The sequence below is a fragment of the Polyergus mexicanus genome, unplaced genomic scaffold (genome assembly GCF_030449975.1).
Source record: "Polyergus mexicanus isolate NDT 795.1 unplaced genomic scaffold, iyPolMexi1.0 SCAF_8, whole genome shotgun sequence".
NCBI lineage: Eukaryota > Metazoa > Arthropoda > Insecta > Hymenoptera > Formicidae > Polyergus > Polyergus mexicanus.
The window spans coordinates 9045411-9071389 of NW_027223328.1; the positions used below are offsets into that span (position 1 = coordinate 9045411).

Genomic DNA, 25979 nt, shown 5'->3' on the forward strand with positions numbered 1-25979 from the left:
ATAAGTATTATCGTGCCAAGTTTTATTATCTGATAGTGTGTACAAAGCTGCGTGCAATAATAATGGCTTTTAATTAAATTTGTCACATATGTGACCAACGATTTTAAAAAATCAATCAGAAATGAAGAGAGAGAGAAAGTTTCTTTTGTGTTTTTAAATCTTTTTCAGTTCGATACATCAGGTACACACATACACCATATATTGTATTATATATTATCTCTTACCACTATTACTAAATTCCAAGTTACATACACATTGTACGTCGATCGTTAGCTTGCAGATAGCCCTTAATTTGCGTTGTTACTGCTTTAATGCTTTGGAAACTACTGTGCAAATTGAAACCCTTGTTAATTAACGCTCCGAATATATTATAATTATGCAGGATATACCTGTAATGATATATGCGTATAAAATCCATTTCAGAAATGGAATTCCCTTTGACAAATCTATGAATAATTTTATTTTCACAATCTTTTTTTTTTCTAATGTAGGCCGGAAACGATTCGGATGGGAGATTGTTGCGCGATCGTGGTGCGTAGAATGTTCATCGTTCGCGATCGATTTTGTTTCGCGATCCATTCGGATTTTCGCTGACAACCTTTCCTTGTTACCAATTTCCTCCCGAAGTGCACCGAAACTTGTGTAAACCTATACGCCAGGTACACGGAAACCGCAGCGTCGATTCAGCAGCATTTCATAAAGCGCGGCTTTTCCGCTGCGTCGACGATATCACTTTCCTCTCGGTAGGATACGTTACACGGTAAATATCCGTGCTGGCGAAGCACGCTTCTTCCGATGGAATTCTCCAAAAGAATCGTTACTTTGATGTAACACGCGTGTGTCTTTAATAATATCATCTGACGACAACAACAACGTCACATTTACACGGTTAACCGATATCTCACGTATACATGTTTCAGAAACGACCGAGTTGCAAAATAGAATTTTATATATCACATTCTAAATATTTCTATAACAACCTCGTGTTTTGGATTTATATCTAAAATAAACTGTTAAGGATATTTTTTTTGTACGTGAAATATATTTTTACGCGACTCGTGCCGCAGAATGGCGCATCTCGGCGCGTTATTCCAGGTGTTGGAAGATTAATCATCAGAATTGCGATTTTCGAAATTCGCGAGCTAGTTTGCTACATGCCGTGTAACGGACAACTTTCCGAAATTGGATCCCCGGGGAGGAAAAAAAAAAGAAGCTATCTCTCTCACGCTAAAGAACAGAGAGACGAGTAGTATCACGTACGCAATGTTATTCTTTCCTGTAGATAGAGAGGCGAAAATTCACTCCAACATGCCTGCAACGCAATATAGACCGAAAATTTTGTTTCGCGTCGTTGTAGAAGATCAATTTCGAATTAGTTTTAAGGAAAGGCGAAACGTTCCGATATAACGTCGATAATGGCGTAGGGACTAATCTACTGTAATAATTTTTCCAATAAATATTCATCAACCACGATGTGTAACGAAAGGATTTTTACGCGACAGATGTCAAAAAAAGAATGCGTTTCCATCGCGATAGCATTACGACTTTCACGAAGTCATCTGTGCAATGCTCATCCATCGTTGAAAAAATTATCAACGAAACGCGAAATTCAGAAGAATTCCTGTTCGTCGACGAAAGGGATTGTACTGACTCGCTATTCACTCGTTGACTTATTCGCACGCACTCTTGTTCTCTTTCTCGTCGTTGTTCCTTTTTTCTAAAGTATGTCAAATAGGCAGGCGACGCGTCACAGAAGCCCTCGATTTTTCTCAAAACGCTTTTCAGCATGATTCGTGACTGTCGTGCGCTGTTACCCTCTGGGCAGGTAACAACACGGGGCGGGGTAGGAAGAGGGAGGAAAGAGCACGGGAACAAGATGCGCGACAGGAACGATCCGCAGTTGCCGCCACCCTTCAGGACTCATAATGCAGCGCGGGCGGCCCAAGGGAAATTTAGCGGGCGTCGTGAAAACCGTTGTTTTATACGCTTACACCGGGCGTACCACGCGAGACTAGAGATCCCACGTACGTAGAGATATGTACGGGTAGGATAAGTATGTAGGTAGGTAGGTAGGTAAGAGTAAAAGCAACCGCTCGCGCGTTTCCGACGTGCCGGGTAACACCGTTAACGTTAACTCTATGAACTACGGGCGCAAGAAAAATGGAAGAGTACGCGGCGCGAAGATGACTGTGCGAGGAGGAAGCCTCCCCTTTATCCGTGTATAATGCCGAAAAAAAAGAAGCTCGCGTGCAAAGTGGTACCACTTCGGTTGCCAGCAAATTTAATTAGCATCTCCGTCTACTCTGAATGCATTGACCTCGACGCAAAGGAATTAACTACGTACCATATATCATTCTAATCATTCGTCTCTAGTGAGACGGATTTGCGCGTGCGAATATTTGCGACGCCCCGCGAGATCGGTTGACAGAGGAATTTGGATTAGTGTAATCTAATAAAGAAAATCAATGCGCACCTCGGAATGTACTATAAAATCCTATCACGACGAGATGCGCGGATATTCCGACTCGTGTGTGTGTGTGTGTGTGTGTTTTATATTACGCGGATACGCCAAAGGGATTTTCATCTATCGAGGCGCGCTGGCTCAAAAAATCTACAGGGTGAAATTTCGATATACCTTTCCACGCCGGTGACGTTGTCCCAGATTTGAAATAGGCAAAATCTCGCCGCAGAAATCTATTAAAAGCAGTTTCACCGGAAACCTCGAAGAGCTCGAAAATTATTAAAAAATCTGGTAAAGAATGGTTAAGCTAAAGTAAATATCAAATGGTTTAAAATTTTCATGATACGGAGTTCAATTCTAATTTATTCATATCAGCGATACAGTAATATAATAAAGATACATGAGACAAGATGTATAAAAAAGGTAAATACGAAATGTATACGCTCCTTGTTTATAATTGAATATAATTGATTGAACCACAATGCACTTTATTCCGGCGAATTTTTCGTTAAAAATAAAATGTGAAGGGTATTCGAATAAGCGGCGCCATGAAATAGACACCATGGCCCTCCATTTGTTCCTTCGCGTAAACTCGTTTCTCCGTTCCGCGAGGCTGAGGCGCGCTAGGACGGTAAATTAGGGACTGCATAATATATTCCCTCCCGTGACGGCGGCACAGAGTGAAAATTCTGCTTAAAAATTCAAAACTTGGAACGAGAGACCTAATATGCGCGCCGTGCGAACTATCGCTCATGGGGTTCTGAAAATGTAAGGAAGAGAAATGACTCTTATGACAGAAACTCAGAAATTGGACGAAGCAAGATAAAGGCACCGCCAAGTTTGATAATAGAATGCCCGCCACTTTTGTTTTGCACGTCGCATTCCCGTGAATGAGGGAGAGATACATTTTCAAGAATATACAACGAAAATAATTAATGTTATTCTATGCATTTTTAAGATGTAAGATAATTAATATAGTCGCGTATATTAATTAGCTAGATATTTTTTCTTGAAAATGTATACTGTCCCTAATTTATCTCGCTACAAAGTACTCACTTCTAATTATACGTTTGCCTACATTTTCAAGCAAGTTTTAGAAACTGATAAAAAATTAATAAGACAATTATATTAAGACAGATATCTCGAGTAACCAAAAGATGTACGGTGATGGAATGTTTTAAAAATAAAAATCATTTCTCGTAGGGAAAATATTTCGTATAAAATATTATTATTAATTTTCTTGGAAGCTCGAGAAATTATTATTCAACGAATATTTTCTGTCCCAGCGGACACTCTCGGGCATTACAACGATAGCGCTTTACAAAATCGATAGCTCTCGTGCGAGTTATCGAAAAAATTGAATTAGTAATGGCCGATCGAATGGAATTGTTACTGCTTTACGGAAGCTTATTTTATACACATTCTCGGAAATAAGTTCGATCGATCAAAACAAAGTTGCGGAACTCGACTCGCGAATTGTTTTATCGATCGACTATGTCGAGAAATCGAGAGAGGAATTTGGAAAAATTCAACTGTCGTCGGGGCAAGAGAGCGAACGGATCGGCCTTTCCTCTACGGCTCTGACAGACTGGAAAGAAAATCCATCCGCGATTCGCTCACACAGTTTTAATACGCTCGGACAGCGGCGTATATACTGTACATCCCCGTTTCCGCTTTCCGGCGCGCGTTGTTCTCGCTGACATCCTCTTCCGCGTCGCTCGCCCCATCTCCTCCGCAAATATTCTCGCCGATCCTTCAATATCTGACCCAGACCGACGATGCCCGGCAAGCCCAATGGAAACGGCCGCTTTCTAGAGCGCAAAATTCTCACGTCACCTCTCTCTCTTTGTTCTGCATATGCCAATATTTTCGTCGTTTGAGTTTGTTTTCTTTTTCTCATTTTATCTCGGAAATATTTAATTCATCTCGATAGGAGAGGTTAGCACGAATTTTATCGATAAATCGCAATTATTTCTCAGCAATGTTCCCCGTTATTTCGCGCAAATGTAAATTACCTGAACACATCGGATCTTCTTTCAAATATTTATAATTAATTTATTGATCGTATTGATTTTACGATTATTATTTCTTCAATATTTAATTTTATCTTCATCAAATGCAAAATAATTATGGTTCAATATTGTGTTTGATTAAAGCAGCCAATACTCTTAATTAATAAGTAATGTATATTTTAATTACATATTGCAAAAATCGACTCGCCAACTCTATATTTTAATTATAAATAAATCATATAACATTTTCTCCCTCAAATCACTAGTCGATTTTATAAAATTAATGTAAAGTTCGTATATATCGCGAAACGTAAAAGCATAATTTAGAAAATTATTAAAGTTAAAAGTAGATGCGATCTGTGCGCTATATATATGGAGTAATACGTGACCATGTATACGTTTCTTGGTAGGACGGGTAAATCTACGAAACGCAATCACCTTTCGTGTTGCACCTGCGTCAGTTCTGTTATTTATAAGTAAAACGAACTTCCTACGTCGGAAATAACCACTCAAAGTTATTTCTAATCCAATATAAGGGTAGCAATAACATAGATCTCTTATTGAACATGGAACTCATTGCGTGGCGATGCAACTTTTTAATATAAAACTAATCACTGCAGATATATACCTATACAAAAAAATAATTTCTGCTTATCTTCGTTCGTTTGCGTAACGAAATGACCAATAAAATAAAATCAATCTCTTTCCTTTGACGTTTGTCCGTATTAATTTTTTAAATTACTATTACGTATGTAAAAGTGTATGTTATATAATCGCAAAAACAAAAAAAAAAAAATAAATAAATAAAATTGTCGAGGTGAAAGATTTTATTTTTACATTAAATTCGTATTAATTAATTTTTAATTATTGTTTGCGACTAAAAATCTTAGACTTTCATTAAAGAATTTTCTACTACAACAACAACAAATATTTATATCGAAACTTAGATATAATTTCCTGTTTCGAATTTACACATTAATGTGGAATGAAAAATTTTATTGATGGATAATATAATATATTTTTCTCAAGATATGAACGCTTACTAAATAATAACAATCGTTTCGTCTCTCTACACATCGGTCCGTCTTTCTCGTGTTTTTCATTAGAGTAGGACACTCCCCACTATACGATACTGACATACTGCCAAGTATGTAAACAAAGACGTGTATTATTCATAACAGAGCAAGTATAGATTGTTTATGAAGTAGTGGGGGAATGTCCTCTCCGCAACGAAAAAGACAGATTGTCAATAGTTTGGGTGTCTATCTGTTTTTAACGCAGAATAATGGGGAAAACATAGCGGCATTACGCGAGAATGTTATGTCACGCGAGTCACGACCGGTTATACGTATACGCACAGTTCCTTTTCTCTGTGGAGAAAGATTTAAATATTTCAACTTATGGCCAGGCTATCTTGTAAGCAGTCTAAATCTTACTATGTTTATGGTATTATTATATAAATAAGAAAAATATTAATACAAGTTACGCTTCGAACTTGGATCTATTGTCTGCTAGACACGCGTTTTATACGTTACTTGTACTCCTTATTTGTTCTCTTCTACATGTTTATTACATATTTATCACGATGATAACTCACGAATAATTTATAAAAATATCTCCTTTTATAATTTATATTTTTATTACGAAAGATAAGAATCTAAAGCAGATTATTTGCTAATAGGTACCTTAAAAAGCAAATAGTATATATATATAATGATTAATATAATTTAATATAATGCGCATTTTATAAAAGTTATTGCTGATAGCGGACAAGAAAGAATTAAAAATGCTATTCTGTTTTGAAATTCTTTCAATCGTAGAATCAATGGAAATTGCAGATGACAACTATTCAATCAATACTTTATATTTTAGGGCCACCATTGTTCGTAAGAGCGATTCTCGGTGGAACGGCCGAGCTACCATGCGATATTCGTCCACCTCATCGCAACGATTCCGCTATCTTGGTCGTCTGGTACAAGAGTGACGTCCAACCGATCTACAGGTAAGCTCTTAATCCTTGCTTTTTATGGTTATTGAGCAGAATCCTTACAAGTCAACGTGCGTCGCATGCAAAGAATCGTTAAATGTAGGGGGGGTCATATATGAAGTCATAGTTGACGTCGTATCTGATATATTTTCTGGTTCGATAATTTTTTTTTTTTTAAGGAATATTAAATCTTTAAATATTTAGCGATATTCCAGGACTAATCGAAAAATACCGAAATTTTATTCGACATATTCTCAAATATGTAAAGCCGTACCAATGTTTAATGCAATACATTTCGAATTTCATTTGAATAATACTTCATCTACGTATGAAAATCGACGAGAATAAGAGCAAAGAGTGAACGTATCAGAGATAGCAAGAGAGCCGATGTTTTATTCAACGGTATAGTGATTAATTATTTCTTTCCTTTTTACGTCGTTTACCTACTTTTATCACTCATCTTTTCCAGCCGCATTGAGATTAAAAGTTACTGCTACTTACAGAATCGTATAAAAAATAACGTCAGCCCTTGATGTAGAACATGGCGAAGTAAGGCGGCGAGTTACAAAATTGTCGAGTGGCATAATAAAAGAACTTTTGCGGTTTTTTTTTATTGCATTTTTGATATCTAAGTGATAATTATTTCCTCACGCTGATCTCATTCGCATTCGCCTTTATCACTTATCTCTCCTCGTCCCTCCTCGTATCGGGGTTAAAGTTACCATCGCGGCGCGGCTGTATAAAAAGCGAACCACTCTGGGATAATACAACCCGTGACCCGTGCTCATTAAACGTCACGATAAAGGCGACGATAGAAAGAAGTCTCGCGCAAACCTGGTTCACGTAAGCGATATTCACACGTGCTATACTCGCGTGTACCGAGTGCCGCTTTCGTGTGTTGCCCGAGCTGGACGTCGATTTGTCGATGGCTGTGCCCGATACGAGCTGGCCCCTTTGCGAAAATGCGAGCTCGCCCGAGCACACGAATTCAGTGGCAGAGGCAAGAAAATATATAAACCGGAGAGAGGGCGGCTAAGGGTGACTCTCATATTTACGGCCTCTGTCCGCAAACATTCCACCGATCGAATAATTATTGTCAGCGTATTAAGCGGGGGCGTATCTATACTGGCTGACTAATGAAATTTAAATTGTAGGTCTGCCATTATCAAGAAACGCCAGAGAAATTTTGTTCGCGTATATTTTTTTTACGTACAATGTATTACGTAAAATATAAGAGAAGGGATAATATTTTCTTTAATATTCGTTCCGCTTGTTGGGGACGATAAAAAGTGATTATTCTCAGGATCCGAAAACTCGTCGTCTTAATATCAAAGTAAGTAATCGTATGAAAATGCAATTAGACGCAGTTTCGCGAAATATAATCAAGCATCCCAAACCAACTCCGACATCGGTGTAATTAACTTCATGTTAGCATAAAACAAATAGCAACTGAGTTAGGGGATGGAGAGAAATCGGTTATACCGAGGGACTATCCTAAACTTTCCTGGGTCAATTTCGAAAGTTTCGAACCTAAAAGTTTTGCTGCGTCTTTGATATTACGCCGAACGCCTAAACGTAAATACATAACGGAGCAAATATAAGTTTAAGTGAATATCCGAAAACGCGTTTGTGTATGTCGTGCAATATTCCTCAAAACAGTTCTCTAGAATAGTAGTTTGTAAGGGCCATTTTTCGTTACGCGAAAATGTTGCACATATTATTCTTCGATCGCACGAGGAAAAGCACTCGCGCGAGTACCGGCTACTAAAAGATTGCTCGCTGACACGCCGGCGATAGCCAGATAAAATCGTCGGATCGCGAGCCACAATTTACAACGTCGAATTGAAAGTCCGAATGAAAAAGCGACGGGTCGTTTGTTTGACGTTTTCCTCGATACGCTGACCGCAATCAAATCGGCAGGCATAGTCACACACTCGTCAGATAAATTTCTCCATTCCGCGCAATTGGCTGTCTGTCCTTCGAATAAAGTTGCAGACAAGACCAACGTGTCGGAACTGCTCGTTTTACGACATTTTTTTAGATTTAAAAAATAGAAGACATATATACACAACGTAGAACGTATGTTTTTTTTTACGCATTTCAAAACCGCATAAAAATAGTAACTTCATGGATGAAAAAGATATTACACAAATAGGAAAAGATCTTTATCTAAAAATTAATATTTTATCTTATCTTTTATCGAAACTCTTTAAAGCGAAATAATTTGTTTATTTAAATCTCAAAGAGAAAGAGATGAATACGCAAAGATAGTTGGAATACAGTTAAGTAAAAGTAATTAACTTTGTTACTAACAGCAAGAAAATTGAGTCTTTTGTCGTTCGGATCACCTAATTTTTTTATGTAATTTCTATTTGCGTGTACAGTAAAAAGTTTTAATCACGGAATTTATATCGGGTCGAAACAATTATTATGAGAGAAAGCACGAAATAGATAGATAGATAGAGAGAAGAAAAGAATGATGCTAAATACTAAATTTTGTATATTCCCGCAGATTGGAACAAGTAGAGAATATATAGAAATTAAATTTCAAAATCTATTATTTGCGACATCAATATATAACGATCTTTCTCTGCTCAGATAATTATTTTTAAATCGACAATTATAGAATATATATTTGATGCTGTCTGTTTCGATCTCAATATTACTTCGTTGACAAGGACTTTTGCTCTTTCTATCTGTCATGTCTAAATTTGAAAAGGATCACGGAGTGCTTTATTGAATGGCGACCAAAATCACGATCTAAAATATATAGATGACTGTATGGTCGCTTATTAATTTATAGACCATCGAGAGACACCGCGGTCTTAATCAAGTTAATTGACGGTAATCGGCTTGACGTCTCGTCGCTCTTTTCATTACGGTAATGCAAATGTAGCATCGATTAATGAGAAACCGGCGCGTCGGGACAGGCGGTTGGGAATTACAATGCGCATAAAGCGCAAGTAAACATCGATGTACTTCCGTTTGTTAACTCGGACGGCAATCGTAAATCGTTCATATCCTCTGTGGCGGATATGCCGATCGCTCGATGAATTTTATCGCGCGAATCCGTCTCGATAGTACGACCTTCCCGGCATTACTTGGCTAAAGCGCAATCGCGAGATGATGGAGTCATCTGCTACGAAATTCGAAAGAAAAGAGAGACGTGAGGAAACTAGGGGAGAAAACTGATGATGTATACAAGGCACATTGGAAGACATTCCGCAAGATAATGGTGTATCGCGTCGGTCGGTGATACGATTTAAAGGAAGCTACTTTGTCACAAACGCCCATCATATTTCACGGTCGCGGTACGTACGTTATTCGTCTCGTAACCGATTTTCTCCCTAACGATTTTTATCCGGCATTGAATACGTCGCGGGTGGACCCGCCTCGTAAATCACGTTAGATTGTAAAATTGACGCGAGTCGATAAATATACATATATCCGACCGTGCGGGACGATGACATTGTACGTCTCCGTGTGTCGTATCGATCCGACAGGAATCCGAAGGGAAGAAGCTCGCGTTTTGTGAAAAGAAATGTGGATCATTATTTTTATCGCAGGTTTAGCGCCGAATACGACTGTAAATCATATGCGATGCTAATCTTGTGTTAATATCAAATGTCGTCTACATGCTAGAAAAAATAAAAGTATAAATTTGAATTAAGACAGGAGCACTTTTCGATAAAATGTTTCTCTTATCATCCTTCGATAGATCTTTTACGATTGACCAATTCTGGGACGTGAGGAAAATACAAAGCAAGTGAAACGGATTTTAATTGAAATAGCAAAAGAGCGTGTCAATGGGTAATATATTTTCTCTTGTCTTGAATCGATATATCTCATTCTCGAAAATTGCTCTGATAGCAACTAATAAAATATTAATTACTATCGGCTTTATTTATGGATACCTAATTTGTCAATCATTTTGCTTTAGATATACCAACAAATCGATATAAGGGCTGCCAGATAAATTTAATTAACGGAGAGTCGATACGCGCGTGCAGTCTATATACCTATATAATGCTATAGATATAAGCAATAATCTTCATAAATTTGATGCTCCTGTATTTTTATGTTCTTCGAGAAACTGAAACTGATCGCAACGCACTAAATATTGCCGCTTACAATAATTAAAGCAAATTACTATTGACTAAAAAAAAAGAAAGCTACTGCGCAATCTCGCATGATGAAATTAAATGAGTGTAACAAACTAATGTGACATACTGCATTGCGCGTTTAAATTATATTATTTGATATAATTTCACGATTTCTCCTCCTCCTCCATCTCACACATTTAATGATGTCGCGAAGCTTGAAATCTACTCGGTATAAAATCGGCTTACATCGGCTATACCGCATTACACGCTTTGTATTATGCAATCGTCCAATTCCTTTTCGGAATTCGCAAACTTTTAATCATCTTGCAAGGAGTCCACTCATGTGTTGTAAAAAAAATTCCCCGATCTTCCGGAATATTTTTGCTCAAAGTTTCAGATGAAAAAAATATTTTAAAAATTTTTCGGTGCAAGTTTCTAAAATAAATTTTTTCATTGTATACATTTTCTAATGTTTTTCACTTATACGAAGGAAAAACGCAGAGCCTCTTAAAGTTTCAAGTATTAAATGTATAAATGTACTGAAAAAAACTAAATAACTTTCATAAGATAAATATTTTTCACTTGCATATAGAATTTTCATTTTTTTTTTTTTTTTATCACAAGAAATTGCGATAAAGAATACGTACTGCATATTCAATATTTTATTAAGACATTGAATATGTATATATAAACAAACATAGATATACTTATACTTTATATTTTAAACACATAATTTACTTGGCTTGCCGACTGTTTACAAAATTTAAAAAATTGTCAAAGAGAGAATTTTTAAACGACATTCCTTTATTTTTTCCATATTTTCTATGTTTTCCATATTTTTCTAGGAAGTAAACATCCCGATTTTGTTATAACGCTGCTTCGGCAAAGTTAATATGTATATATCGACGTTATATTAATATTATATTAAAATTCCTGAAAATCGCGAAAGTGTCGTAGCCATTAACGAAAACTTTGATCGTTTATATAAATACCTTGCTTTATAAAATCTTACGGATAAAATCTTTCTATTACAGCAAATTTTAATTTTTAAACTTTTAAATACAGAGTAAGAGAATATCGTTAATATTGAATGCTCCATTGAGGATCGTCGATCATATATTATTTTGTAAATATTATATCTCTTATACTTGATGCAGGTATATGAGTGCTATATTCAAATTTCTGATATTCCGACCTCATTTCACGTCGGCTATTTCGCTGTATCCAGTGCTGTAGCTCTTTGTTGTATTTTCGTTGTCGCGTTCGTTCTCTGTGAAGTCACGAAATGTCATAAACGAATTCAATTTGAAGTTGAATTGGTGTACGCGAGCGTTTTCATTAACGTCAAATCTTCTATACGCGCGCACTCGTACATGCGGCGAGTGGCGATCGTTGCATTTTGCGTTATTACGAGACGCGCTTCGTTATGTGTCCCGTAATCACAGGTGGTATCAACTCGCCTGCTTTAGAAGCGTCGGGATGATGTCAATGTAACATTTACATTTTCATCTTTATAATCACGTCTCCGCCTGACGGAGCAGGATATATTTTTAAAATTGCGATTACTATTCATGAAGTAAACTCACTAAATATTTCTTCACTTTATATACCTCTTGCAGTTGCTCTCGAGATGATTTATGGAAAAGTTTATTGTGGACGGCGTTTATGAGACGTTATATTAATATTCAAGGTGAAGTTAATCTAAAGAGTTTGAGGATATATAAAATATGGTCTCACTCTGTCTCTCTCTTTCTTTCCAAAACAAAGGAAGAACGATACTCTTTTTGAAAAACTTATACGCGAGGAACGTTACAATTTGCGGCGATTAAAAATAGAAATTTCTAAGGCGATATCTTCCTTCCGAGCGTCTGTTATAAATATCGGAAAGCCATTATACTCGCCGTATCGTGCAAACGGGGAAGAAGCGTCAGTTCTCACCCGACCGGTGTACGCCAACATGCTAATCTATCGCACATTTGCATTACTATTTCACCGGCAATTATCGCCGATCTTGTTCCCTAGCCCTTACACGATGCGATCGTATACACCTGAATGTTCGAAAATAGAAACAAAGGCGATCGCGCGATCGAAGAAAAAGGGATCGCAAACGGAAGACGTACACGTAATGACTCTTCTGCCGATATAAATATTGCATAAGAGTTGCGGTTGCTGCATTCCGCGTGTGCCGCTGCAAAATGTTACATGCAAAACGAGATGTCTGTTATTTTTTTACTTAGCGACTCGCTTGCACGTTCCCATGCGGGGCATGTCATGTCGAGTAGAAATTTCGGAACGTTTTAGCGTGGCAGCCAATTGGCGGAGGTCAGCATACATAATATTCTTTGCGTGCCCTTGGAAAGAGTAAATATATAATGAAACTTGTCGAGAGAGCTAATACTGACATTACAAGTTCATTATATTATGATTTATGCATCATATTCAAGCAGGATACCTAAGGAGATATTGACATTTCCATTTGCACCGTTTCATTCTTGCTTTCTCTTTCCAGTTGAAACACTTATTATATTATTATACATTAAATAATTTCTACTAATGTGAATTTCTTATGATTGTACCTATATACTTTTTCAAATCAGAACTGTTGGAAAAATTATGTCTATTTCGATATATAAAGATATGAAAAGTACGCTGTCTTGATTGATTGAATTTCGTGAATATAGATAAGAATAAACCCTGTACTGTTTATCTTATAATTAGTATCTGGTATCATTTAATGTTTCAATGTACAAACTAGGAGAAGAAGGTTAACGTCTACATTATCTGATGGGCATAAAATATTTAACTAAAATGACCATACAATTTGTTCGATGCGTGACAGTATATCATACGAAAATACAAACAAAGCTATAAAAAGGGAACGTCATGTTTCCTTGTCACTTTCGCGCGATCTTTCTCGTCTTTGTGCAAACATTGTGTGTTCGTATAATTCATGTGTATTTTATGATACGTATGTGTGTATGCTTTAGTAAAGGTTTCTGTAGAGTAGGCGGGGCCGAATTTGCAATCGGGCAAACACAGTGATGCTATAGCGAGTTGAGTCAGACGTCGACTTTGGGCGAAGTTAAGTCCACCAGACAATGCGAAATGTAAGACTTAAGTCTTTAAGCGTATTGATCGGACCACACCGAGCAATGTTTGCTTCTCCCGATATAAGGCCCAGTTAAAAATAATTGCAAGCTCGACTTGAGTCAAACTAGAGACTTATATCGTAAAAATGCGTGTGTTTTAGAATTAATTCTAGAAATAAGTTTTTAAGTATACGTTTATTTAAATTATGTAATATTTAATTAAATTAAAACAGAAGCAAGTGAAAGATGTTCTTAAAAAACTTAAAATTTAAAGGAACTAGAAGAACTTTTAAAATATCCAATTACTTTAATTACATTAATTAAACGTTCAAAGAAATATATTTTAATTAGTTTGACATTTAAAACGTCAACGTAAAGTTTTACAAAATAATTAAAGATATTAATATAAGGTGCCGTAGAAGATAATAATAGATAACGAATAAGATAATGATATTATGCCTCCGCACAATTTTTTCCGATATGTGTGTTGTTTCATCGCTGACAATACCGTTGTTTAATTGAAATCTCGAAAATCTGCCTGTCGATATTTCCAAATGTAACTTCAAATCTAGCTCCTCCTCTAACGTCATTTGGTAGTCTCATCACGTTTTTTCAGTCTCGCTACACGAGACCAGACTGCTCTCGTAACTGCTATTAGCTCGACCATGCTTGTCCGTCTACGGACTGCCAGTCGTCCGTCCGTCTAGTTCGTACACGCACGGAAGCCGTCATTTCGGTTTGACGAATTTTGACTGAATTTACCATTGAAAGCCTTTGATAAAATGCGCCGCGCGTAATGGGTAAAAAATCCCTGTCGGGAAAATTCCTCGCAAAAAATATCGACGATTGACGACGGTGACGGATGGTAATTTCCCGACGCATTGATATCGTCTGATAACGCGATTATCCATTTTGGCTTCGCGACTTTGATGAGCGACGCGCGTTGCATATTTCGCGAGAATTGGCAAAAAAAAAAAAAAAGAGAATACCGCAAGTTGGAAAAAATGAGCGGTCGAAGAGTCGACGAGAAAGCTTTTGCGCGCTTAAAGCGTTTAAAGTTAGAGGAAGTTAACGTACAACGACGCACATACCGCTCGGTCAGTTCGCATTCCGGATAATTGCGGAGGGTTATGGAAGTTACGCTATCGCAAGAGGTCTGGCCGAGCGCAATTACAGTCTCTATTTCGCGAAAGTCGCGCTGGATCACGCTGACGTACGCAGCGGCGAAATATGTAATCGCCGCTCGAAATGGCTCGCGAGATAAAGCGTGGCAGAAATTATGAATTACATCGGGCGACGGTGTAATCGTTACGCCGTGCCACGGAAATGTGGCGTAATCGCCGAAACCGGAATGGTAGGTCAAGAGAGCACGAGCACATATTCGGAAGAAGCCCTAGACGAGGATACGACGCGTGTGTCCGCTGCTTAATAGCTCGATAGCTCGTCTCGAAATTAATTCCAGGAGCGGCGAGAGCGGACAACAAATGTGACAAATAATAATTGCCGGTGTCGTTCTCGGTTTTCCGGAATAATATGCGCGGTAAACGATATCAGCCGCCGACATTCGCATCCGCTTCCTAGTTGCGCGCTTTCGCCTAATGCAATGGCATCCGGATCCGCATTTTGTCGACATGCATATTTATAAAAAAAAAAGAAAGAAACGCGCGTGCGCGAAGCGATTCCGGCCGGGAAATCGGAATTCGTGACTGATAAAAAAAAGAAAAGAAAAGAAAACGTAAAAAAAAAGCAATGAAAGTCGGACGCGAGCTATCTCGTCACGGCGGCGGACCGACGTCGCGTATTTTCACGCCCGGTTAACAAGCGCAACACTCGGTTGAGAAGAGGGTAACGACGCGACACGACGTTGTCAACGCGCGACATTAAGCCCGCTGACGCTCGGATCGGCGCATGGACAAGAGCTATAAGAGTTGCAAAAAAAAAAAAGAATATAAAATAAAATAAAACGTCGCGGTTATCTTCGAGAAAAACACTAATCTGCAGGTGGCCTCGATAAAGAGCGTCGAGCAGTATGTCCGGCCTCTGAGATTAAAGAAGGGAATGTACACACACACACACACACACACACACACACACACACACACACACACACACACACACACACACACACAATACATATCTCTACTTTCAAATAAGAATTTTAAATGTTTACACTTTTCGATAGCTTTACACAATCATAATTTTAAAAAATTGGAAATTGATATTAACTTATTTAAATATATAATTTCGCGTCTGCGTCTTTAAGACAAAAACTAATCGTCATTCTGGACAATCTATTATTATAAATAGTTATAAACTTGGCGATAGAATTCATTTCCTTGCAACTGATGACTTCTCTCTAACGAAGAAAAAGATACATATTATATGCCGCATTTATGCATTTGTAATCCAGCTTGTTGTATCTCTAGTAATCGTGTCTAGGTTGACTGCAAACTCTGCATCTAAACCTCCATCCGCGAAGGTGGACGAGTCCGCGAATGTCAAAGGGGTGGTTCACGCGCGCGGAAGTAGTGCCGAGCAACGTGGCATCCACGTCGCAATCTAGTTTTCTTGCGTCCTCAAGCCCCGGTCCATCGTCGACCCGCCGGGAGTCACGAAACAATAAAAGTTCCGCGACCGCGCGTCGAGCGTTGTTAAATAAATTATCCGGCTTCTAATTACGTGAAAAACAGTGAAAACTGCAGAGTCGGTCCCAGCGGTGAGCTTGTAAGCGACGAGTTCGCCGGGAGAACGACGGAGGAAGAAGAGGAGAAGGAAGGGTGATGAGATGGTGAAGATGGGTGAAGAGGAGGATATCATAAGAGGGAACGAAAAGAGGGAGATGAAACGGGGAGGAGGGGGGAGGGGGGCAAGGAAAGGATGCGCTGTCTGTGTTTCACATTCTAGCTACAATCTCCTCATCGTGAGCACCTCGCCCTCGTACCCTCGTGCGTTTCTTCCCTCAACTTTTTCCGTCGTTGCCATTTGAATAAGACAAATGTCTTTTAGTAGCGGCTTGTCTCGTCCGCGCGACCGTTCTTAAAGGCCCGTTTTTGCGCCTTAATAAATCGCTCCCCCGCGGGGCGCGACACTGCGCGGAAACGGACGCCTCGCGGATATATATTTGATGAACCATAATTCGTCGCTGCACCCGCGAATGCCAGACCGATGGAGGGTAGCTACTGATAACGGCAGTAACAAGAAACGCGTGCGCCTCGCGACGAGAGAGAGAGAGAGAGAGAGAGAGAGAGAGAGAGAGAGAGTCCACGAAAGCGTCCGATGTTCCTGACAGCTCGCGATTTTGTCGGTGTCTCGATGTGTACTTTTTTAGCCGTTATACATACACAGTGTCTCAGTTGAGCTTCTACTAGTATTCACATTATTCTGTTACCCATAGAAAGAAAACATAAGAAAAGTCTAGGATATCACTTACAGCGTGATATTTTAATAATTACATGTATATTTCAAAAAAATTATTTATAATTTATTTAGATATTGTCAGAAAGAGAGAGAGAGAGAGAGACTCATCACTTATGTTACCTAAAAAAGCTAATCATTTATGTAAGCTTTTGTTACATATCAAATTGTTGCAACGAAGAATCGGTCTGAAAATTTAATCGTTCGTTTTAATTGATTATAAATCGGAGAATACTCATTATTTCCGTATTAAATTATACTATTGGATTCTGATCATATCAAAAATAAATTTTTCAAATATTTGACTATTCGATTGACTAATTCAGACTCTTATCGTTTAAACGTTACTGTACTGCCTCGATCCTTTGATATTAAAAGTTTTGTCGCGAATCTTGGAATGGTTGTGCGAAAAATGCAACGGGTCTAAAGCACTTTGCAAGATATATTCTAACAAGAAGAGTTTATGTATCTACTGCCTAGCTTATTTCTAGAGATAATCGTAGGTAAGGCCCGAGAGAGAACGGGAAGGGTTGGCTGTTGTGCGGCGTCAGCCGTATACTAGGTAGTTCATAATGAAAGCAATGTGTCTTCATTTAGTCGGTTGTTTCGCACAGCGACGCTACCCGGTATAGGAATAGGTATAATAGAAGGTAACGGCGCCTCTGGATCTGTAGTACGGTAGTTGCGAGCGTAAGATACACCCTCCACCCCGTCCTCGCCACCCCCTAGTTTCGCGCGACGCCAAGGAGGATGGGGTGGGAGTACATTATACCATGGGTTAGTTGCATACAGTCGTGGGACAATACTCTTGTCTCTACGGTACGCCTTGTTTGTTACGAGTGGCGCTTCTCCCCCGCCCTTTTCTCGCCCTGCCCATCCCTTTCGCCATCCATTGCCCGCACCGCCGCCGACATTATTCCCCAATGTCGGTTCTCTTTAACCCAAAATTGTGCACGGTTGAAATGAAACCGGGAATCTTCAAGATTGGAAGATCGAGGCTTATTAGAAACTTTCGCGAACGACTGCACGTCATCAAAAGCTCATGAGAATTTTCAACCAGGTTCCGATTATTATCTCCCGATTCAAGTGGAAAAGCGGTACGCGCAAATAAGGTTTACAGCGCGATAAAAGTTTAATCGCACGTCTGATATCGTGGACAATTTTCGTACAAACGGTTAATTTGAGTACACGGGAATATTTGACGGCACTTTAGCCATTTTCGACTCATTGTCAGTTGACTTTGAAATACTTCTCTTCGAAAATAACTTCCCGAAATAGAAACGCACCGTCGTCAAATTTTCGAAAGAGGACAAACATCGAGGATCCCTGTGGTTATCGTACATCATTTATTTCTTGATGTTGTCGTGAAAGGGGTTGCGTTTCCAATCACGTGTCGTTCTCCTCGTGAATACGGCGAGAAAATTGACATGAAAGCCATTCAACGATTCGTATTTATCGTCATCAAATTTATATGAGATTAAACGGAGGGACGCGCTGATACATCTGCTCTCAAATATATTTGCTTCAGGGTACTTTATTTGTGTGTAACAAAAGATATTTAAATATGTTGGGCGACTAATCCAGTCATATTATCGACACGATCCAACAGACATTTTTCTCCTCCTTTTTCATTTTCGCTGGATTTCTCCGTCCGACGCAATACGTTATCTTAAGCGTCAAGTTAAGCTTATGTAATCATGAGAAATATTTTTAAGCCGTTTGTTGACACAAAATTCTTTCGATTCGATCACAAGCATCTGTCTTTAAGTAAGGAAGGAAACACTTCCTTATTGCCTTCCTTTTCCCACTTTCTAGTTAGAAACCTACAATATTCGAGTCTACTTGGAACCGCGGAAAGTTCCAACGCTACGGTCTCGTAATTTGCTGAGTTAATTACCAACCATCGTATTAGGCATGCAAGCGGATAGAGGCGATCGAGTAAAGAGAGAAAGAGAGAGAGAGAGACCGAGGAAGGGGGGGAGAAACTTGCCAGATTATTCCTCTTCCACTCGCACGCGAAATTAAAGGCTCGGTATATCGAACGCGATCGGAAGGACCACCCTCATCTTTTCCTCTTTGCAGTTTCTCGCTTTCTTTCCGTCTCCTTGAATAATTGCAAACTTGGAGAAGTAGACATCGGCCGCAGGATCATACCTATACCACTGTTGGTCACGATAACGAATAATTACGTCTTTACGCCTCGTTTTTGCCCGCTGTCGCTTCGAGATAATTCGGACTAATTTTCACGGCGACTAACCAAACGTGAGCATTTTCCGGCAACAGGTAAATGCCGCGAGATAAGCGCAACGTCCGCGATATAACGGGTTTCGAGCTTCAACGTTGATCCGCTATTAGTATAAATTAAAGTCGAGCAAACAGATTATTTTGAACATGCCAGTCATAATCCCGATGAAACGGATTGATATTCCGGATATTTTTCAGCGGAAATATATGTTGCATGATTGAAACTACCCCGAGTCTCGAGCGGATTAAATGCCAATTCATGTTTATATCAATCGAATCAGAAACTAAAATTAATTGGAAAAGAGATACTCAATGTTTTCGAATGCCTATTATTTTTGCTAACAAAATGTGCATTAGTGAATCAATTATGTGTAAATAATTAATGATGATAATTATGATGATTGACCTCGATCAAAAGCAGATCTGAGAGAAATAATATCGGAAGGATAACAGGAAGATACTTTTCCAATTCTAGTAATCTAATGCTTAAATAATTCTCACACGCATACATACAGATTATTATATTTTCCGATAACGCAAGCAGAAATCTGATCGTTACAATATCGATACAAGTAATCAGAGCTTGCCATCGTTCACTATTGTTTCCCGATCCGTTAGATATACTAGAGCTTCATTATCAATTAATACATTTAATACAGCTTCCCAATTTCCAGATTACTAATATCTATTTAACATGCGAGAGAGGGAGGAAAATAGAGAAGGAAATTGTGATGGGCGATAGATTGAGTGAGAGCGGAAACTAAATTAGTGATCTTTTTAAAATTCCTGCGCACGCACATTTAAGGATAATTGAAAATTAGGTATATTGTTCTCACAAAAACCAAATTTATGTAAAAAAAATTTATAGAAATTTTATTTTTAAATCTAGAACTATTTAGAGAATCCTGAAGATAAATTTTGTTTAAAAGTATTTATTAGTTTCCAAAAGAGCTGTAGCCGTACATTTCACGTAGTCTAATAACTTATAGTGAAGAAGAAATTCTTGAATATCTATCTTTTGCTTGAACTTCTTTCGAAAAATTATCTACTTTAGGTTACGAAAAGTTAGCATCCCATCCCAAGTTCAAGCAAAAGATAGATATTCAAGAATTTTTTCTTCATTATAAGTTGTTAGACTACGTGAAATATATATATATATAGATTGCATGATTATAAATATATTTTAAATATACAACTATCAGAAGATCTCAGAGAATAATTCTGTTGAAAAATATTTATCAATTTTTTAAAAAGTTATATATTTAGCGTAGATTAAAAATAGGGACTCTAATACCTTTCTGCTCGACTATTATCCTATTTTGAATTTTCACAAATTATTTTTTAACAGAAATTTCACAAATTATTAACTTCAAGCTTTTATGTAGCCTTGATCACTGTAGCATATTTATTGCAAGATTATTAATAAAAAGAGAGAGAGAAATAAATAAGACAGAGAGATAATTCTAGTCTACAAACCGGACAGCAATGAAGAGTTGATCATGATTCTGCCGCTCATTGTCGAGGATTACGAGTGTTCTGAGCGACGAGAACGGGTTCGGAGACGTATCAACTCGTCGTTGATCCACGGGTTGATGACGGTACCAAAGTCGACGTGTTAATGTGGCCGGGGAGTGGCGGCTTAACGATCGTCCTCGAGGACAATGTGGAATAGAGCGGAGACGATAGGTGGAAATCCTGACGACGTTCGTTCCTCTACACACGGACACGGCAAATCTTTGTGATCATTCGAAAGTTTCCGGTCGTTTACGACGCGCGCGAAGAACGAGCCTTTGCGGTTTTCAGGATAGTTCGCCGCACGAGGGTAGATCCGTCTCTTTCAAACAGGAAAACGTGACGGCCCAAACTACTCGTGAAAGTTCGACCCAGCGTAAATTTATCATATACATTCGGTATTTAAAAAAAAAACAGGGATTTTCCTTGTCCAGCGATGTGCAAGAAAAATGTGAGGGATGGTTCATTTATCGAAAAAGAGATAGAATCGTTGATAATTCCCATATGTTAAAATCTTCAATAGAATGGAATTAAAAAGAAAATTTTTACCATGTTTTACAATTGTATCAAATGCGAGTGGCAGCGTGCAAAAAATTAAAAAGAAAAATTTACAATGACATGCCCGATTAAAAAAAAAAAACAATCATCAGATAACTCGGAGTGACACAGTAGCAACTTGTCCGGAGGCTAAGTAATGGAAAATAAAGGGCAAGCAGTCTCGATGTATGTATGTATAAAGTATCCGAGTTTCGCCAACGTACGGTGCATTAATAACGCGTAAATAAATATACGCGACGTGTAAAACAAATGTTTTTGTATCATACGCGTAACGTAACTCGGACGAAACAAGGACTCTCTTTTACGTCATGGTAACGTAATAACATTGCCCACTCGTAGAGAACATAGATATAATAATGCCTGTCCAAAAGCACAATACAAATACCATGCAAATGCGCTATTATTATTATGCAGCATGGTATGGCACTAACTACAAACTACACACCAATTTTACCCATAAAATCCGTCTCTCGTCGCGAAAAAAAGAATGTTTTAAAAATACACGAAGACGAACGAATGCATACAATATTGCTTAATCCGAAATTTTATAATATATGTAATTAATATATATATATATATATATCTTTATATGTATTAATATATATATCTTTTAAGTTCTAAAATATATATATCTGAAGATTTTCTTATTTTTTATAAAATTATTAGTTTTTTTTTTTTTTTTTTTCCCATATCCGAGCACATCTTTATGACGCACGCTCCAAAATGACAATTCAAAAATTTATTATCAATATTGTTGCACTAGTTTGACATAAAAGCGACTATGTCACGTGATTATTCTGTCTTTTACCGAACAATATTCGGCCTTTTCGAACATGAATAGAAAGAAAAGAAACTGAGAAAGAGAAAAGGGAGGTCGCGTTGTCGGAAAATGAAGAGTTATTTGCAAAATGGAAAAAGACGGAGAGAGAAAGAGAGAGAGAGAGAGAGAGAGTAGCGATGCAGAAATAGGTATGAATAATGGGCGTCGCGCCGTATGGATTGTTCGGCTGTCGCCAGGAACGAGACATGAGAGAGCGCACTGAAATACGACGAAAGGAGACGAGGAAGAAACAACGGCAGAGTATAAGAGATGGATAATGCGGAGGTATAGGAAATGGGATTGCAAATGAGGGGAGCCGTAGTTCTGCTCATGATTGAAAATATGGTTGAACGTTATCGACAAACGGATGCTCTTATTATCTTATGAACCGTAATGTGCACAAAGATCCGGTCTCTCGCATTTACACTCATGCATTAAGCAACTGAAAAGGAGCCGTTTTTGCAGTTTGTTGAAACTATCGTAATAATATCGCGATAACATGAGCCACGTATCGGCATTCGACGGCCAGTTATCCATCGACACTCTCACTACATGAATGTAATGAACTTAATAATCTTTAATTTCTTTTGGCACGCAACTACTTCAATTCGCTGTCAGCTCCCGCGTGTCTTTGACAAGAAATTTGCGATATAAAAAAAAAATTACATGAATTTACGTGGCAAATGATATGAATAGTCTGGATTTTTTCACTATTTTCTTATTATTGCGTTTATCTATTATATCGACACAGAGACATTTACCATGTGTGTTTCCAAAATTTACGAAATAAAATGTAATGTTAATGTGAATAGGAACTGTGCTGGAGAAACGGCAAAATCTTTTCTACGAGGCAATTTTCACTCATATTTCCGATATATCGTAAAAATTCATTTTACTTTAGCCATTTATTTGCATGTTAATTATTATCAATCTTATTAAGAATCTGAAAGAATTTAATTGTCTCTCTCGGAGGTTGAAAGTAAATTCTGCCTGTTTATCTAATTATCCATCTCCTCGGTACTCCTGGGACTCGACGATATCAGTCATTCACCGCGATGTCGTATTCCGTGGACGGCGCCCACGGGCGCACATTTATGCGCACTAACGACGGGAGACGACGATCCCCCTAACAGCCGGAGACCTAGTTTACAAACTATTACACTAGTGGCATTAATATTCAGTTGGCTCTTATTCGACGGGACGACAAGAAAATGCATAATTCGGTGCTGGTGCTCGTCGACTGGCATCGTCGTAGAACTCTTACGGGGCTAGAAAGTCGGCTCTTCTTCTTCTTCTCTCTCCCTCCTTCCCTCCCTCTCTCGTTCTCTCTCTCTCTCTCTCTCTCTCTCTCTCTCTCTCTCTCTCTTTCTTTCTCTCGTGCTTTTCTCGCCCCCTTCTCCGCCATCCGCCTGGCACCTCGTTGTTCTCCATTTGGCACGCCCCCGCTCTTTCGCTTCCGCTTTCGAACTTACCCCCGACCATCGCTGAAGAGAGAGAAGGCGATACGTACAGCAACCCCCGAATTAATTACGAACAGAGGCGAAACGACTAGCTCGAAAGGCGTGAAGCTACTTGCAGCGTTAGGTCGTAGAGAGATGGAAAACTCGTTCTTACCGCACACCGTTGGTAACTGCAAGTACACTGGCGAACGTACATTACATTGCGAGGCTGGTGGAGGCTGTGACGATGGATCCAGTCGTTATCAACTTGCGCCAAGTGGCAACGGTCCGAATGCAAATACGTCTTAAATTTCGCTCGTTAACGACAGACATCCCGGTTCTTACCGGCGATGACAGGCCCTCTGGCCCCGCCAGCGACTCCATCCGTGCGCTTGTCACACGTTACACGTCTCCCCGCGAAAGGGAACATCTACGAGCGATGCAAAAGTCCTCGGTATAGACGAGCGAGGGTGCAAAGCGAGCAGCGCCTATATGTAGGCTTCGTGGGTGTTTAATGAATATGCAAATCGCTTCCCCGAGTAGTTGCCCGAAGGAGAGAAGATAGAAGTGACGTTCCTGCTGCTGTCGTTACTACTGCTGCTGCTGCTACTGCTGGCTGTTACTACTGTCACCGGTAACACGGTGGTGGTAATAGTTGGCGGATGTTGGCGCCGCTAACGGCGATGCAAAATTCCTGTACACTCTGACAACACACGAATACTCGAAATTGTCCTGAAGAGACTGTCGTGTTACATAGTTTATGCGCGTACAACGTTGCCTCTGAATCTCACTTCCTTTCGACAATAGATATTACGCGAGTCTACAGGAAGAAATAATACGCCCGAGGAAATCTCTCTGTGGCTCGAACATGTTCGCGAAACTCTAAAAATAGCGTTAAACTTTTTGGCTTCGTTGAGTGATTGACTTTAATCCTCTCTCGTTAAAAATCTATCGAATCTACTGCATTTCTCAAAACATATATTCAGCTTAAATGTTCGCGTAGCAAACATGATCGATCGGCGACAGTCTCTCTGTCTCTCTCTCTCTCTGTCTCTCTCTACATATATATGCTGAAAATCGATAGAAGAGCTTCTTGATCGAGCGCAGCGTCGCAGCATGATGGCATCCACTGCTAGTTTAATTGAAATTTCTCGACATTCTCCGCAACGTCGGGAAGCAGTGTCGCTTCTGCAGTACGTCGAATATCCGTCGCTCATTTCACGCGAAAATCCCGAGAAAAATTGAAGCGCTTAATCTGCCTGACCATCGAAGCAATTAAAATTCAGTGCTGCGTCGTCAATATCGGATCATATGCGCGGCATGCAACGTACTTCTGCCCTTTTGAGATTAGCATCGTAGATAATGCTAATGACCGCCGATTATGGTCACAACACGCTTGCATGTTTGACAGATTTTAGTACAGTAAGTCTCTATAACCAGTGCCGTTGTACGCCTTTGAAAATTTCCCTACGACAGAATTTCTCTTTTCGTGATACTACAATATATGAAAAATGACACAACTCTATTAATTTACGTAAACCTGCTTAATGTTGCGTTAAATTAGATTTTTGAATTTGATCATCATCTGTCATTTGTTAGAATTTAGCAAAAGATTCATATTTTCAAGCTATACATCATTTTTCTCGTAATCGGCTTGCAATGGACACTTTCAGAATTATCTTCTGACGTGTGATTCTCTCTCTCTCTCTCTCTCTCTCTCTCTTTTACCGCACCGCCCCTTCGACTTGCAGCGAGGGACGGCAGAACACGTACCTAATCGGTCGATTTCACAAAAATATGAAACTCGGAAAGAGACGTGCGAGAAATATATACGGAATTCAGAGCGCAACGAGTTCATTTCGAGGCAGAAATGGCCTCGATTTATATCGAAGCTGTTTCCGGATGAACGGAAGCGATACGCTTAACGCGCCTCGGCAGCCGATGAATTCCGAGGGCCACCCGCAACCCTCGTGGCCGCCCGCCACCAATCCCCTTCCATACCCATCGTCGATCGGAAGTAGTTTGGTCGAGAGAGTGCCAGAATACCGATCGCGCGCGTGGGTAATATACTCTACCCGTCGACGTTAGCTCCCGAAGTTATCCTAGCTATTCAAATGGATACGAGAATCGCGGAAATTGCCATAGACCGGCGCACCGCGGGGCGAAGCGTCCCGCCGATATCGCGAAATCGATAAGAGACGCAGGTTGTGTGCAGCGGCGTGCGTGTGCATTCGCGGCCCCGGCGAAATCCCCTCCCCCCTCCCTCCCCCGAAGGGGGTGAAAGGGAAGAGGGGGAGGGGGACCGTCTGCATTGCCGGTGCATCTAGGCGCGCCGTATAT

At 39.2% G+C, this 25979-nt stretch overlaps 1 protein-coding gene across 6 annotated transcripts in view; it reads left to right on the top strand.

Annotated features, from left to right (window-relative positions):
• Positions 1–25979, top strand: part of LOC138935573 (nephrin) — a 357081-nt gene that overhangs the window by 274634 nt on the left and 56468 nt on the right. For all 6 annotated transcript variants that reach the window (XM_070300241.1, XM_070300240.1, XM_070300245.1 and 3 more), the window contains one exon: positions 6346–6475. In XM_070300241.1, the coding sequence (XP_070156342.1) occupies positions 6346–6475 (130 nt within the window). The remainder of the gene's footprint in view (positions 1–6345; positions 6476–25979) is intronic.